General features: G+C 47.6%; 1 protein-coding gene across 1 annotated transcript in view; it reads right to left on the reverse strand.

Moving 5' to 3' along the window:
- The window catches only part of gars1 (glycyl-tRNA synthetase 1), a 47,394-nt gene that overhangs the window by 18,521 nt on the left and 16,492 nt on the right, over positions 1-12,381 (reverse strand). Inside the window, exons 4-9 of the mRNA XM_038798576.1 lie at positions 10,203-10,344; positions 8,043-8,131; positions 6,950-7,026; positions 6,075-6,220; positions 2,893-3,042; positions 522-684 (exon numbers count right to left, since the gene is read on the reverse strand). Coding sequence (XP_038654504.1) covers positions 522-684; positions 2,893-3,042; positions 6,075-6,220; positions 6,950-7,026; positions 8,043-8,131; positions 10,203-10,344 — 767 coding nt within the window. The remainder of the gene's footprint in view (positions 1-521; positions 685-2,892; positions 3,043-6,074; positions 6,221-6,949; positions 7,027-8,042; positions 8,132-10,202; positions 10,345-12,381) is intronic.

The following is a 12,381-nucleotide window of genomic DNA, read 5'->3' on the forward strand; positions in this document are numbered from 1 at the left end:
CCAATCCTCCCAGAACTTCCGACCCTGCACTCCCCTCCCCTGCAACACTACATTCCCAGGGTCCGTTCCAGGACATCTTCTGTGGGGCAGCACGGTAGCACAAGTGGATAGCACTGTGGCCCACAGGTTCGATTCCCCACTGGGTCACTGTCGGTGTGGAGTCTGCACGTTCTCCCCGTATGTGCGTGGGTTTCCTCCGGGTGCTCCGGTTTCCTCCCACAGTCCAAAGATGTGCAGGTTAGGTGGATTGGCCAGGATAAATTGCCCTTAGTGTCCAAAAAGGTTAGATGGGGTTATTGGGTTACGGGGATAGGGTGGAAGTGAGGGCTTAAGTGGGTCGGTGCAGACTCAATGGGCCGAATGGCCTCCTCCTGCACTGTATGTTCTATGAAGGAGTCTTTATCACTTTCCAATCTAACAAACTGTCCCTTTTTCAGGACAGTGTTCAGCCTGGCCCTGACCCAGTTCAGAGCGTGCGTTGTCCGGACCTGAACACACACGTGTTCAGAAACAAACCTTACCTGTTCCACAGCACTGCCAAGCCGCTGTTTTTGTGCTGGCTGCCCGCTGGTCTGGGCTTGGCCGGAGTAGAGCAGTATCTGCAGATCAGCCACAGCGCTGAACTTGGGGTGAATCTTCTCATTGGGATCCACAAAGTGTTCGATTTCCGCCATCGTGAATTCCCTGAAATGTAAGAGGGATATTTAGTCATTACTGAGAAATTCTCTTCGTAAACTTCAACCCGGTTCAGTCTCCTTCTCTCTCCAATAAAACTCAATCACATTGTGTAGGTTTTGTGCAGCCCAGATCATAGAATCGCTACAGCCCAGGAGGCTGCCATTTGGCCCATTGTGTCTTCACCAACCCTCCAAAAGAGCACCCTATTGAAGCCCACTCCAAAGCCCTATCTCTGTAGCCTCACCTAACCGTTGGACACTAAAGGGCAATTTAGCACGGCCAATCTATCTAACCTGCACATCTTTGGACTGTGGGAGGAAACCAGAGCACCCGGAAGAAACCCACGCAGACACGGGGGGGAACGTGCAGACTCTACGCCAGTGACCCACGGTCAGAATTGAACCTGGGTCCGTGGCGCTGTGATGCAGCAGTGCTAACCATTGTGCCACCAACAGGACAGGCCTGTTGAATTTACCTGGGCAACTAACAAATCACCAGATTACAGAAGTTAGTTTCACAATCAGGGCACGATGGGTTTTGAGCTCAGGACTAGAACAGGCTCGCATAAGGGTAAGGAACATAGAAATAGGAGTAGGCCATTCAGCCCTTTGCAACTGTTCCACTAATTGAATAGCTCGTGCTTTGCATTGAGATCAGCCACATAATAGCAACCATTTTTTACAATAGCAATTAATTTTTTTCATTTAAGGGGCAATTTAGGGTGGTTAATCCACCTGCCCTGCACATCTTTGGGTTGCGGGGGCAAAATCCACGCAGACACGGGGAGAATGTGCAAACTCCACACGGACAGTGACCCAAAGCCGGGATCGAACCTGGGACCTCGGCGCCGTGAGGTAGCAGTGCACATAAGAGCAACCAGAAGAGCATTTTGCAGGTAGTTGGAGGGGGAAGAGAAGGGTGGGATGAAAAGGGTGGGATGAAGAGAAGGGGAGAGGAAGAGAAGGGGAGAGGAAGAGAAGGGGAGAGGAAGAGAAGGGGAGAGGAAGAGAAGGGGAGAGGAAGAGAAGGGGAGAGGAAGAGAAGGGGAGAGGAAGAGAAGGGGAGAGGAAGAGAAGGGGAGAGGAAGAGAAGGGGAGAGGAAGAGGAGGGGAGAGGAAGAGAAGGGGAGGAAGAGAAGGGGGAAGAGAAAGGGGGGAGAGAACAGGGAGAGAAAGAGAAGGGGGAGAAAGAGAAGGGGGAGAAAGAGAAGAGGGGGACGAGGGAAGAGATGGGAGGGAAGAGATGGGAGGGAAGAGATGGGAGGGAAGAGATGGGAGGGAAGAGATGGGAGGGAAGAGATGGGAGGGAAGAGATGGGAGGGAAGAGATGGGAGGGAAGAGATGGGAGGGAAGAGATGGGAGGGAAGAGAAGGGAGGGAAGAGAAGGGAGGAAGAGCATGGGGAAGAGAAGGAAGAAGAGAAGGGGGAGAAGCGGGGGACGAGAAGGCAGGGAAAATAATGGAGGGAAGAGAATGGAGGGAAGAGAATAGAGGGAAGAGAATGGAGGGAAGAGGTGGGGAAAAGAATTGGGGGAGGGGGGGAAGTGATGGGGAAAATCCTCCGGGTGCTTCCGGTTGCCTTCCACAAGTCCCGAAAGACGTGCTGTTAGGTAATTTGGACATTCTGAATTCTCCCTCAGTGTACCAAACAGGTGCCGGAATGTGGCGACTAGGGGCTTTTCACAGTAACTTCATTGCAGTGTTAATGTAAGCCTACTTGTGACAATAAGGATTATTCTTATTAATTTTTTTTATTTTATTTTTTTAAAATTTAGATTACCCAATTATTTTTCCAATTAAGGGGCAATTTAGCGTAGCCAATCCACCTACTCTGCACATTTTTTTGGGTTGTGGGGGCGAAACCCACGCAAACACGGGGAGAATGTGCAAACTCCACACGGACAGTGACCCAGAGCCGGGATTCGAACCTGGAACTTCAGCGCCGTGAGGCAGCTGTGCTAACCACTAGGCCACCGTGCTGCCCTTTCTTATTAATTTATTATTAAAATTATTATTATTAAAGAAAGAGAAGGGGGAAGAGATGGGGAAGAGATGGCAGAAAAGGGAAAGGGGAAAGATGTGGGACAAAGAGAACGGGGGAGGAAGAGAAGGGGGCAGTGAGGGGGCGGCATGGTTAGCACTGCTGTCTCACAGGGAGTCTCTGAGATGAGGGTGAGAGTAAAAAGCCAACAACAGATGAGAAGGAGCTAATTTACCTGACACGGATGAGTCCTGATCGTGGGGAGATCTCATTCCGAAATGAATTCCCTATCTGAGCAGCAGCAAAGGGAAGCTTTCCCTGATTGAATTCCAGCAGTCGTTTGAAGTTGAGGAAGATTCCCTGAGCTGTTTCCGGCCTGAGGTATCTGGAAATGCAAAGTGGGTGATTTTAAAATTGTTTTTTACATGGCAACTCTACTAAAAGAAACCTAACGTGTTGGAAGAGAAAGATAAATTGACATAAACACGCCTCCAGTTTCTGCTGCATTGTTCCAAGGTTTTCCCGGCAATACGTTCAATACAACAGTTAGTCATCGGCAAGAGAGACTGGGTGAATGTACAGTCCTTACACTGTACAAAGTGAGTATATGGGATTGTACAGCCCTCCCACGTACACAGTGGGTGTACTGAAATGCACAGTCCTTACACTGTACATAGTGGGATAGAGGATTGTACAGCCCTTGCACACTACACTGCGACTATATGGGAATGTACAGTCCTTACACTGTACACAGCGAGTATAAGGGAATGTACAGTCCTTGCACTGTACAGAGTATATGGGAATGTACAGTCCTTATACTGCACACAGCGAGTATTTGCAAATGTACAGTCCATACACTGTACACAGTCAGTATATTGGAATGTACAGTCCTTACATGGTACACAGCGAGTACATGGGAATGTACAGTCCTTACACTGCACAAAGTGAGTATATGGGAATGTACAGTCCTTATACTGTACACAGCAAGTATTTGCGAATGTACAGTCCATACACTGTACACAGTCAGTATATTGGAATGTACAGTCCTTACATGGTACACAGCGAGTACATGGGAATGTAGTCCGCACAGCTACACAGTGGGTATACTGAAATGCAGTCCTTATACTGTGCACAGTGGGTATATTGGAATGTAGTCCTAACACTGTGCACAGTGGGTATATTGGAATGTACAGTACTTATACTGTACACAGTGGGCACATGGAAATGTACAACCGTCACATGTACATAGTGGGTATATTGGAATGTACAGTCCTTACACTGTACACAGTGGGTATATGGGAATGTACAGTCCTTATACTGAACACAGTGGGTATGTTGGAATGTACAGTCCTTACGCTGTACACAGTAAGTACATCGGAATAAACATAAGAACATAAGAACTAGGAGCAGGATTAGGCCATCTGGCCCCTCGAGCCTGCTCCGCCATTCAATTAGATCATGGCTGATCTTTTGTGGACTCAGCTCCACTTTCCGGCCCGAACACCATAACCCTTAATCCCTTTATTCTTCAAAAAACTATCTATCTTTACCTTAAAAACATTTAATGAAGGAGCCTCAACTGCTTCACTGGGCAAGGAATTCCATAGATTCACAACCCTTTGGGTGAAGAAGTTCCTCCTAAACTCAGTCCTAAATCTACTTCCCCTTATTTTGAGGCTATGTCCCCTAGTTCTGCTTTCACCCGCCAGTGGAAACAACCTGCCCGCATCTATCCTATCTATTCCCTTCATAATTTTAAATGTTTCTATAAGATCCCCCCTCATCCTTCTAAATTCCAACGAGTACAGTCCCAGTCTACTCAACCTCTCCTCATAATCCAACCCCTTCAGCTCTGGGATTAACCTAGTGAATCTCCTCTGCACACCCTCCAGTGCCAATATGTCCTTTATCAAGTAAGGAGACCAAAACTGAACACAATACTCCAGGTGTGGCCTCACTAACACCTTATACAATTGCAACATAACCTCCCTAGTCTTAAACTCCATCCCTCTAGCAGTGAAGGTCAAAATCCCATTTACCTTCTTAATCACCTGTTGCACCTGTAAACCAACTTTCTGTGACTCATGCACTAGCACACCCAGGTCTCTCTGCACAGCGGCATGCTTTAATATTTTATCGTTTAAATAATAATCCCGTTTGCTGTTATTCCTACCAAAATGGATAACCTCACATTTGTCAACATTGTATTCCATCTGCCAGACCCTAGCCCATTCACTTAACCTATCCAAATCCCTCTGCAGACTTCCAGTATCCTCTGCACTTTTCACTTTACCACTCATCTTAGTGTCATCTGAAAACTTGGACACATTGCCCTTGGTCCCCCAACTCCAAATCATCTATGTAAATTGTGAACAATTGTGGGCCCAACACGGATCCCTGAGGGACACCACTAGCTACTGATTGCCAACCAGAGAAACACCCATTAATCCCCACTCTTTGCTTTCTATTAATTAACCAATCCTCTATCCATGCTACTACTTTACCCTTAATGCCATGCATCTTTATCTTATGCAGCAACCTTTTGTGTGGCACCTTGTCAAAGGCTTTCTGGAAATCCAGATATACCACATCCATTGGCTCCCCGTTGTCTACTGCACTGGTAATGTCCTCAAAAAATGCCACTAAATTAGTTAGGCATGACCTGCCCTTTATGAACCCATGCTGCGTCTGCCCAATGGGACAATTTCTATCCAGATGCCTCGCTATTTCTTCCTTGATGATAGATTCCAGCATCTTCCCTACTACCGAAGTTAAGCTCACTGGCCTATAATTTCCTGCTCTCTGCCTACCTCCTTTTTTAAACAGTGGTGTCACGTTTGCTCATTTCCAATCCACCGGAACCACCCCAGAGTCTAGTGAATTTTGGTAAATCATCATTAGTGCATCTGCAATTTCCCTAGCCATTTCTTTTAGCACTCTGGGATGCATTCCATCAGGGCCAGGAGACTTGTCTATCTTTAGCCCCATTAGCTTGCCCATCACAGTCCTTACACTGTACACAGTGGATATATTGGAATGTACAGTCCTTACGCTGACAACAGTAGGCATATGGGAATGCACAGTCCTTACGCTGTACACAGTGAGTATATTGGAATGTACAGTCCTTATACTGAACACAGTGGGTATATTGGAATGTACAGTCCTTATGCTGTACATAGCGAGTACATCGGAATGACAACACCTTACACTGTACAGTGGGTATTATATAATCACATAGCATAAGTGACACAGGGACAGGACATTTGGCCCAACCAATGTTGGTATTTATGCTCCACTGGAGCCTCCTCCCTTCTTTCCTCATCCAAGTCTATCCGCCTAACCACCTATTCCTTTCTCCCTCATGTGCCTGATAAGTCTCCCCTTGAATAGATTGATATTATTGCCCTCTATTCTTACCCTGACATGTTGCCTCCTGGTCCAATGGATGTCTGGAACATCAGATTGAAGGAGATGGGAGGAGAAAGATCATTCCCGGTGACTGGGGACTTGACGTTGTATCTCACAAACAAATCCGCCAACTCCTGCTGACTGTAATTATCCAGCTAATAAGGAAAATAAATACAATTAATCACCATTCCTCTGTGGTACCGATTTGGCTGAGGAAGTAATCATACCCAGAGCTCGCTAAGGTTAGTGGAAGTCTGGAATTCATTTCCCCCTGTAGTAGCTGTGATAACTGAAGCTTTCAATATTAAGGACGGTGTGTTTTTGTTGGGTAAGGGCAATAGGGATATGGGGTAAAGTAATTGAGATTAACAGATTGTTCACGGTCTAACTGAATGGCGTAGCAGATCTGAAGGTGCTGAGCGGTCTCCTTCTGTTCCTCAGGCATGAGGTGGACCCCTTGTTCTTCTAACACTAGGGCCTTTGGAGACCATGTTAATCAATGGAGCAGGAAAGCTGCACCCCAGTGCAAGTGTACCCCTTCAAAGTAAGGAACGTAAGGGCAGAGCAAGAGAGACAAAGGAAATTAGTGAAACCCACACTCCAACAACACAGCCTTCAATCAGCCGCAATCTTATTGAATGGCGGAGCCAGCTCGAGGGGCCGAATGGCCCACTGCTGCTCCTACTTCTATCTTCGTAAAGCCAAACTGCGTTGCGCTGGCACCCAATAACGGCATGCGACTCTCAGTGCACCTTGGATGAGATAGTTCATGCGATGGACTAACGGGAATGGACGGTGCCGAGTGGTGTCGGAGTAAAATAACAGGGTAAATAGCGGATGAAAGAAAGGTGAGAGATTAAGGTGAGCGAAGCAGTTCCTGGTACCTGAGTGATGATGCTTTCCATCTCGGCTTTCTTCGCGGCTGAGCATTTCTTGTCAGACATCAGTTTCTGCAAATGAGCTTCAACGGAAGATGATTAAGGAGCGTCAAACATGTGCTGGCAACTTCGCTTTTACACATAAACACTGGATCGTCTAACCACACATGATAGAAATCTGCTGCCAATGAGTGGTACGATGTCTCTCGGCCTTCTTTCAATGGTGCACTGATAGCACAGTCCATCTCGATTGTCTGTGCACTCGGCACCAAGCTACCAGTCCAAAGTCCTGTCGCGTTTATATTTAGGAACATGGCTTAGGAGCAGCTGTAAACCATTTGACCCTTCAAGCCTGCCCCCACACAATGGGAACATCCGCCCGGTATCCACTCTGTCAAGCTCCCTCAGCATCTTCTATGTTTCAGTGAGATCACCTCTCATTCTTCTAAACTCATCTTGCACAACCTTTCTTCATAAGATAACCTCTTCATCCCAAGAATGAGCTGAGTGAACCTTTTATGAACTGCTTCTAATGCAGTTAAATCCTTTGTCAAATAAGGAGACCAAAACTGTACACAGTATTCAGGATGTGGTCTCCCGAAGACCCTGCACAACTGCAGTAAAACCTCTCCGCTTTTATATTCCATTCACCCTGTAACAAACACCAACAATCCATTGCCCTTCCTAATCACCTTCCTGGGGCTGGACGGAGTGGGAAGGGGCAGCTCTTTGGGGTAAGGGAAGGGGAGGAGAGGTGAGGTCGTCAAGGAGGAGGATGGATATGGCTGGGCATTTGGGAAGGTTGTGGACGTGGGGAGGAAGAGGCTGGCCAACGGCGAACGCATGGGCTAGATGTCGAAGTGCTCTAGCAAAGGATCAGCACGGGCATGACCGACCAAACTGGCTTCATTCTGGTCCATATTATTGAGAAATTCAGGAAGGCAGGGAGAGTGCCGACAATTTTCTGCTGCATCTCCCATCACCAGAGTCAACCAGGGCTCAATGCTGCTTCCAAGCACCAGGAAGGTGGATCGTGGCGATTAGACAACCAGATCACTCATAGCCTGACGTAACCCGCACACAAAATGGAAACCATTACCTTTCAACAGATGGTCAGCACGGAAACATTCGCCGTTCTTTAGGTCCTTCACCATGTAGTCAGCAAACTTATCCACATGTCCCGATGTTCTGCAACATAGGTCACAAAAGTTCAGCGCCAGAAAGTTCGCAAAACCTCAGGCAGGATCTTCCAAAACCCCCCCCCCGCGACATGTATTGCAGCAGTGTCCATGGCCTGCCATTGGCCGGCGGGGAGATCTCCCGATTCCACGGCAGGGGGTTGCCGTCGGCGGAACCGAACAATCCCGCCGGCGGGAAGGGCCGGAAAATCCCACCCCACACTTCCTTTCATAAAACCCAGCTGCCTTCTGAACCTGCAAACATTGCCCCTCTTGAAAGCAACGGGTTAAATGCAACCCTGTACTAACTCGATCAACGCCCATAGATTAATCTATTAAACACCAAATCTACAACACCTCCTGCACGCTATCTTTGCAATTCAGGTATGAAATCCACAGACCAGAGTGGTAGCCGTGGCTCAGTGGGTTTCACTCTTGCCCCGGGTCAGAGGTGTGCGTTCAAACAGGGGCCGGATAATCTCGGTTGGCGGGCCAGCTGGTTTTCTGATGCAGAGCGAGGTCAGCAGCGTGGGTTTAATTCCCGTACCGGCTGAGGTTAGTCATGTAACCCCGCCTTTCTCAACCTTGTCGCTCGCCTGAGGTGTGGTGATCCTCAGGTTAAATCACCGTCAGTCAGCTCTCCCCCCTCAAAGGGGAGAGCAGCCCATGGTCATCTGGGACTTTGCCGACTTTACTTAGTTAACTTGTGGGTTCAAGTCTCACTCTGGAACTGAGCACAGAATCTAATCGGACGCTCCAGTGCAGTACAGATGGAGTGCTGCACTGCCTGAGGCACAGGTCCTTTCGATGAGATGTTAAACTGAGGTTCCCAACGGCCCTCTCAAGTGGATGTAAAAGCTTCCACAGAGCTGTTACGAAGAAGGGCAGGGGAGGTATCCTGACGAATAATTATCCCTCAACCAACAGCTCCAACAAAAGCAGATTACCTGGTGAAATTTTCATTTCTGTTTGTGGAACTTTGCTGTGCATAAATTGGCTGCTGCATTTCCCTCATTACAAAGTAAGGAAAGGACTTCACCAGCTGTAAAGGGTTTTGAAAGGCTCGGTGTGGTGAAAGGTGCTATAGAAATGAAAATACATTTCTTTAGCACTTCTCATTTATATATAAACAGTGAGAGAGGCAAAAGTAGACATTGGACCAGTGAATGATGATAGATTGGAGTGGTTGGGGTTGTTTCCCTTCGAGAAATGAAGGCGGAGAAGGGACTTGATAGAGGTTTTCAAGATCCTGAGGGATATGGACAGGGCAGTTAGTGAGAAACTGTTTCGATTCAAGAGAGCATCAAGAACTAGAGGGCACAGATTCAAAATAATGGGCAAGGGGGGTGAATGTGATGTGAGGAAACATTTTTCCACCCAGCAGGTAACTGGAGTCTGGAACAAACTTCCTGAGAGAGTGGTGGGGGCAGGTTCGATCGTATTCAAAAGGGAATTGGATTGATAAACCGAAAAGAGGGAATGTGCAAGGTTATGGGAATAAGACAGGGGAGTGGGACTTGGTAGAATTCTCTTTCAGAGAGCCAGGGCATACTCGATGGGCCGAATGACCTTGTTATGCACTGTAAAGATTCTATGATCACCACCCACCCTTGCCTTGTAGCATTATTCCTTCTGTTCTCCAATCGAATTAAAGATTGGAGAAGCTGGGACAATTTTCCTTGGAGGGGAAGGTTGAGAAGAGATCTGACAGAGGTCTTCAAAATCATGAGGGGTCTGAACAGGGTAGATATAGAGAAACTGTTCCCATTGGTGAAGGATCGAAAAAGAGGACACGGAGTTAAGGTAATTGGGCAAAAGAAGAAATGACGACACGAGGTAAAACCTTTTGATCCAGCGAGTGGTTTGAATCTGGAATGCGCTGCCTGATAGTGTGGTGGACGTTGGTTCAATTAGGACTTTCAAAAAGTGGATAACTATCTGAAGAGAAAACCTTTGCAGGTCTACCGGAAGAAGAGGAGGAAGGGAGATTAGTGGAGTTGCCCTTGCAAAGAGTCGACACAGACGCAATGGCCTAAAGGCCCACTCCTTCTGTTTTCTTATCATTCTATGAATCTACTTACTTCAGGACAGATTCGGGAGTCAGCATCGTGCAATCAATCTCCAGGATCTGCTCCTCCTGGATGAAGTGCTGCCGCCAGGTCTGGAGGATGTTGTTCTTCAGAGCACAGCCAACAGGACCAAAGTCGTACAGTCCACTCACGCCTGACCAAAGAACAATGAGATCCCGTTTATCCCACTGGCGCAGGATCCCCCCCCCCCCTGTCACCGCGCACCATGTTTTCTCCCACACCCTCCCCAGAGATGGGGTTCTGGTCAGGTACACACTGCAAAATTCCCAGCCTCTGACCTATTCCTGCTGTTTTATATGGTTGATCCAGTTCAGCTTCTGGTCAATGGTGGTTTGGACGGGCACCATGGTCGGCACAGGCTTGGAGGGCCGAAGGGCCTATTCCTGTGTTGTACTTTTCTTTGTTCTTTGTAATCCTCAGGATTTTCATAGTGGGAGATCCAGTCAATGAAGATGACATTGAATGTCAAGGAAAGGTGGTCAGACTCTCCCTGTGGGAGATTGTTATTGCCTGTCACTTGTGTGCCACGATGTTATTTGCCATTTATCAGCCCAAGCCGGGCTGCACGATAGCATAGTGGATAGCACAATTGCTTCACAGCTCCAGGGTCTCAGGTTCAATTCCCAGCTTGGGTCACTGTCTGTGCAGAGTCTGCACGTTCTCCCCGTGTGTGCGTGGGTTTCCTCCGGGTGCTCCGGTTTCCTCCCACAGTCCAAAGATGTGCAGGTTAGGTGGATTGGCCATAATAAATTGCCCTTAGTGTCCAAAATTGCCCTTAGTTTTGGGTGGGGTTACTGGGTTATGGGGATAGGGTGGGGTGTGGGCTTGGGTAGGGTGCTCTTTCCAAGAGCCGGTGCAGACTCGATGGGCTGAATGGCCTCCTTCAGCACTGTAAATTCGATGAATTCTATGAATGTTGTCCAGGTCTTGCTACACGCGGACACAGACCTCTTCAGTACAGTATCTGAGGAGTCTCAAATGTTACTGCAAGTCTGCAATCATCAGTGCACATCCATTTTTGAAACTTACAATGGAAGTAAGCTAATCGATGATGCAGCTGAAGATGATTGGGCTGAGGACACTATCCTGAGGAACCTCTTCAGCGGTGTCCTGGAGCGGAGATGAATGACCTCCAACACCCACATGCATTTTCCTTTGTGCCAGGTATAACCCAAACCAATGGAATTTCCCCAATTCCCACTGGCTCCAGTTTAGCTAGAGCTCTTTGATGCCATACTGGGTCAAATGCTGTCTTGATGTCATGGGAAGTCACTCTAACCGCAACATTTCAGCTCTTTTAGCCATGTTTGGACTGAGGCTGTAATTAGGTCTCTGATCAGCTGAGGCAGTGGGTCATGGGTCAAAGAGGAAGTTTTCCTGATCTCTGGGGTGCAGTGCCACACCTGGGCAGACTATTTAGCCCAAGCTTTCAGGGTAATATGTAAATCTGGCACCAGGGGGCAAAACCAAAGCCATGAAAGCCGCTGGCATACTGCCCGTCGGGGAAGGGATTGGCCACAGCAACCAGGTCTGGCCTACACGTGCCCACTGTCCCACACCTGATGGTTGACTCTGTGTCCTCAAACCAACAAGGGGAAGCAATGGCTACTGTCCTCAGCCTTGCTACTCACACTCTTAGCCGGTCACAGGTGAATAGTCAGCCCTGTTGTCCCTTCAGGGACCTTACTTTGTTACTCTTGGAGCAACAAAGAGCTGATATCTACCAGAAGGAATTGAAGGATTGAATATTTGCCTATTGATAGATTTTTATATCATACGAACAAGGTTCATATATCACACAAACTGGTTCAGTGAATGCTGACTCCCTGCATTATCTTCAAGAGGCAGTTGGATTTGGATTTTGTTTATTGTCATGTGTACCGAGGTACAGTGAAAAGTATTTTTCTGCGAGCAGCTCAACAGATCATTAAGTACATGAAAAGAAACGGTAATAAAAGAAAATACATAATAGGCCAACACAAGATATACAATGTAACTACATAAGCAATGGCATCGGATGAAGCATACAGGGTGTAGTGATTAATGAGGTCAGTCAATAAGAGGGTCATTTAGGAGTCTGGTGACAGTGGGGAAGAAGCTGTTTTTGAGTCTGTTCGTGCGTGTTCTCAGACTTCTGTATCTCCTGCCCGATGGAAGAAGTTGGAAGAGT

Source organism: Scyliorhinus canicula, chromosome 5 (genome assembly GCF_902713615.1).
Source record: "Scyliorhinus canicula chromosome 5, sScyCan1.1, whole genome shotgun sequence".
NCBI classification, from domain to species: domain Eukaryota; kingdom Metazoa; phylum Chordata; class Chondrichthyes; order Carcharhiniformes; family Scyliorhinidae; genus Scyliorhinus; species Scyliorhinus canicula.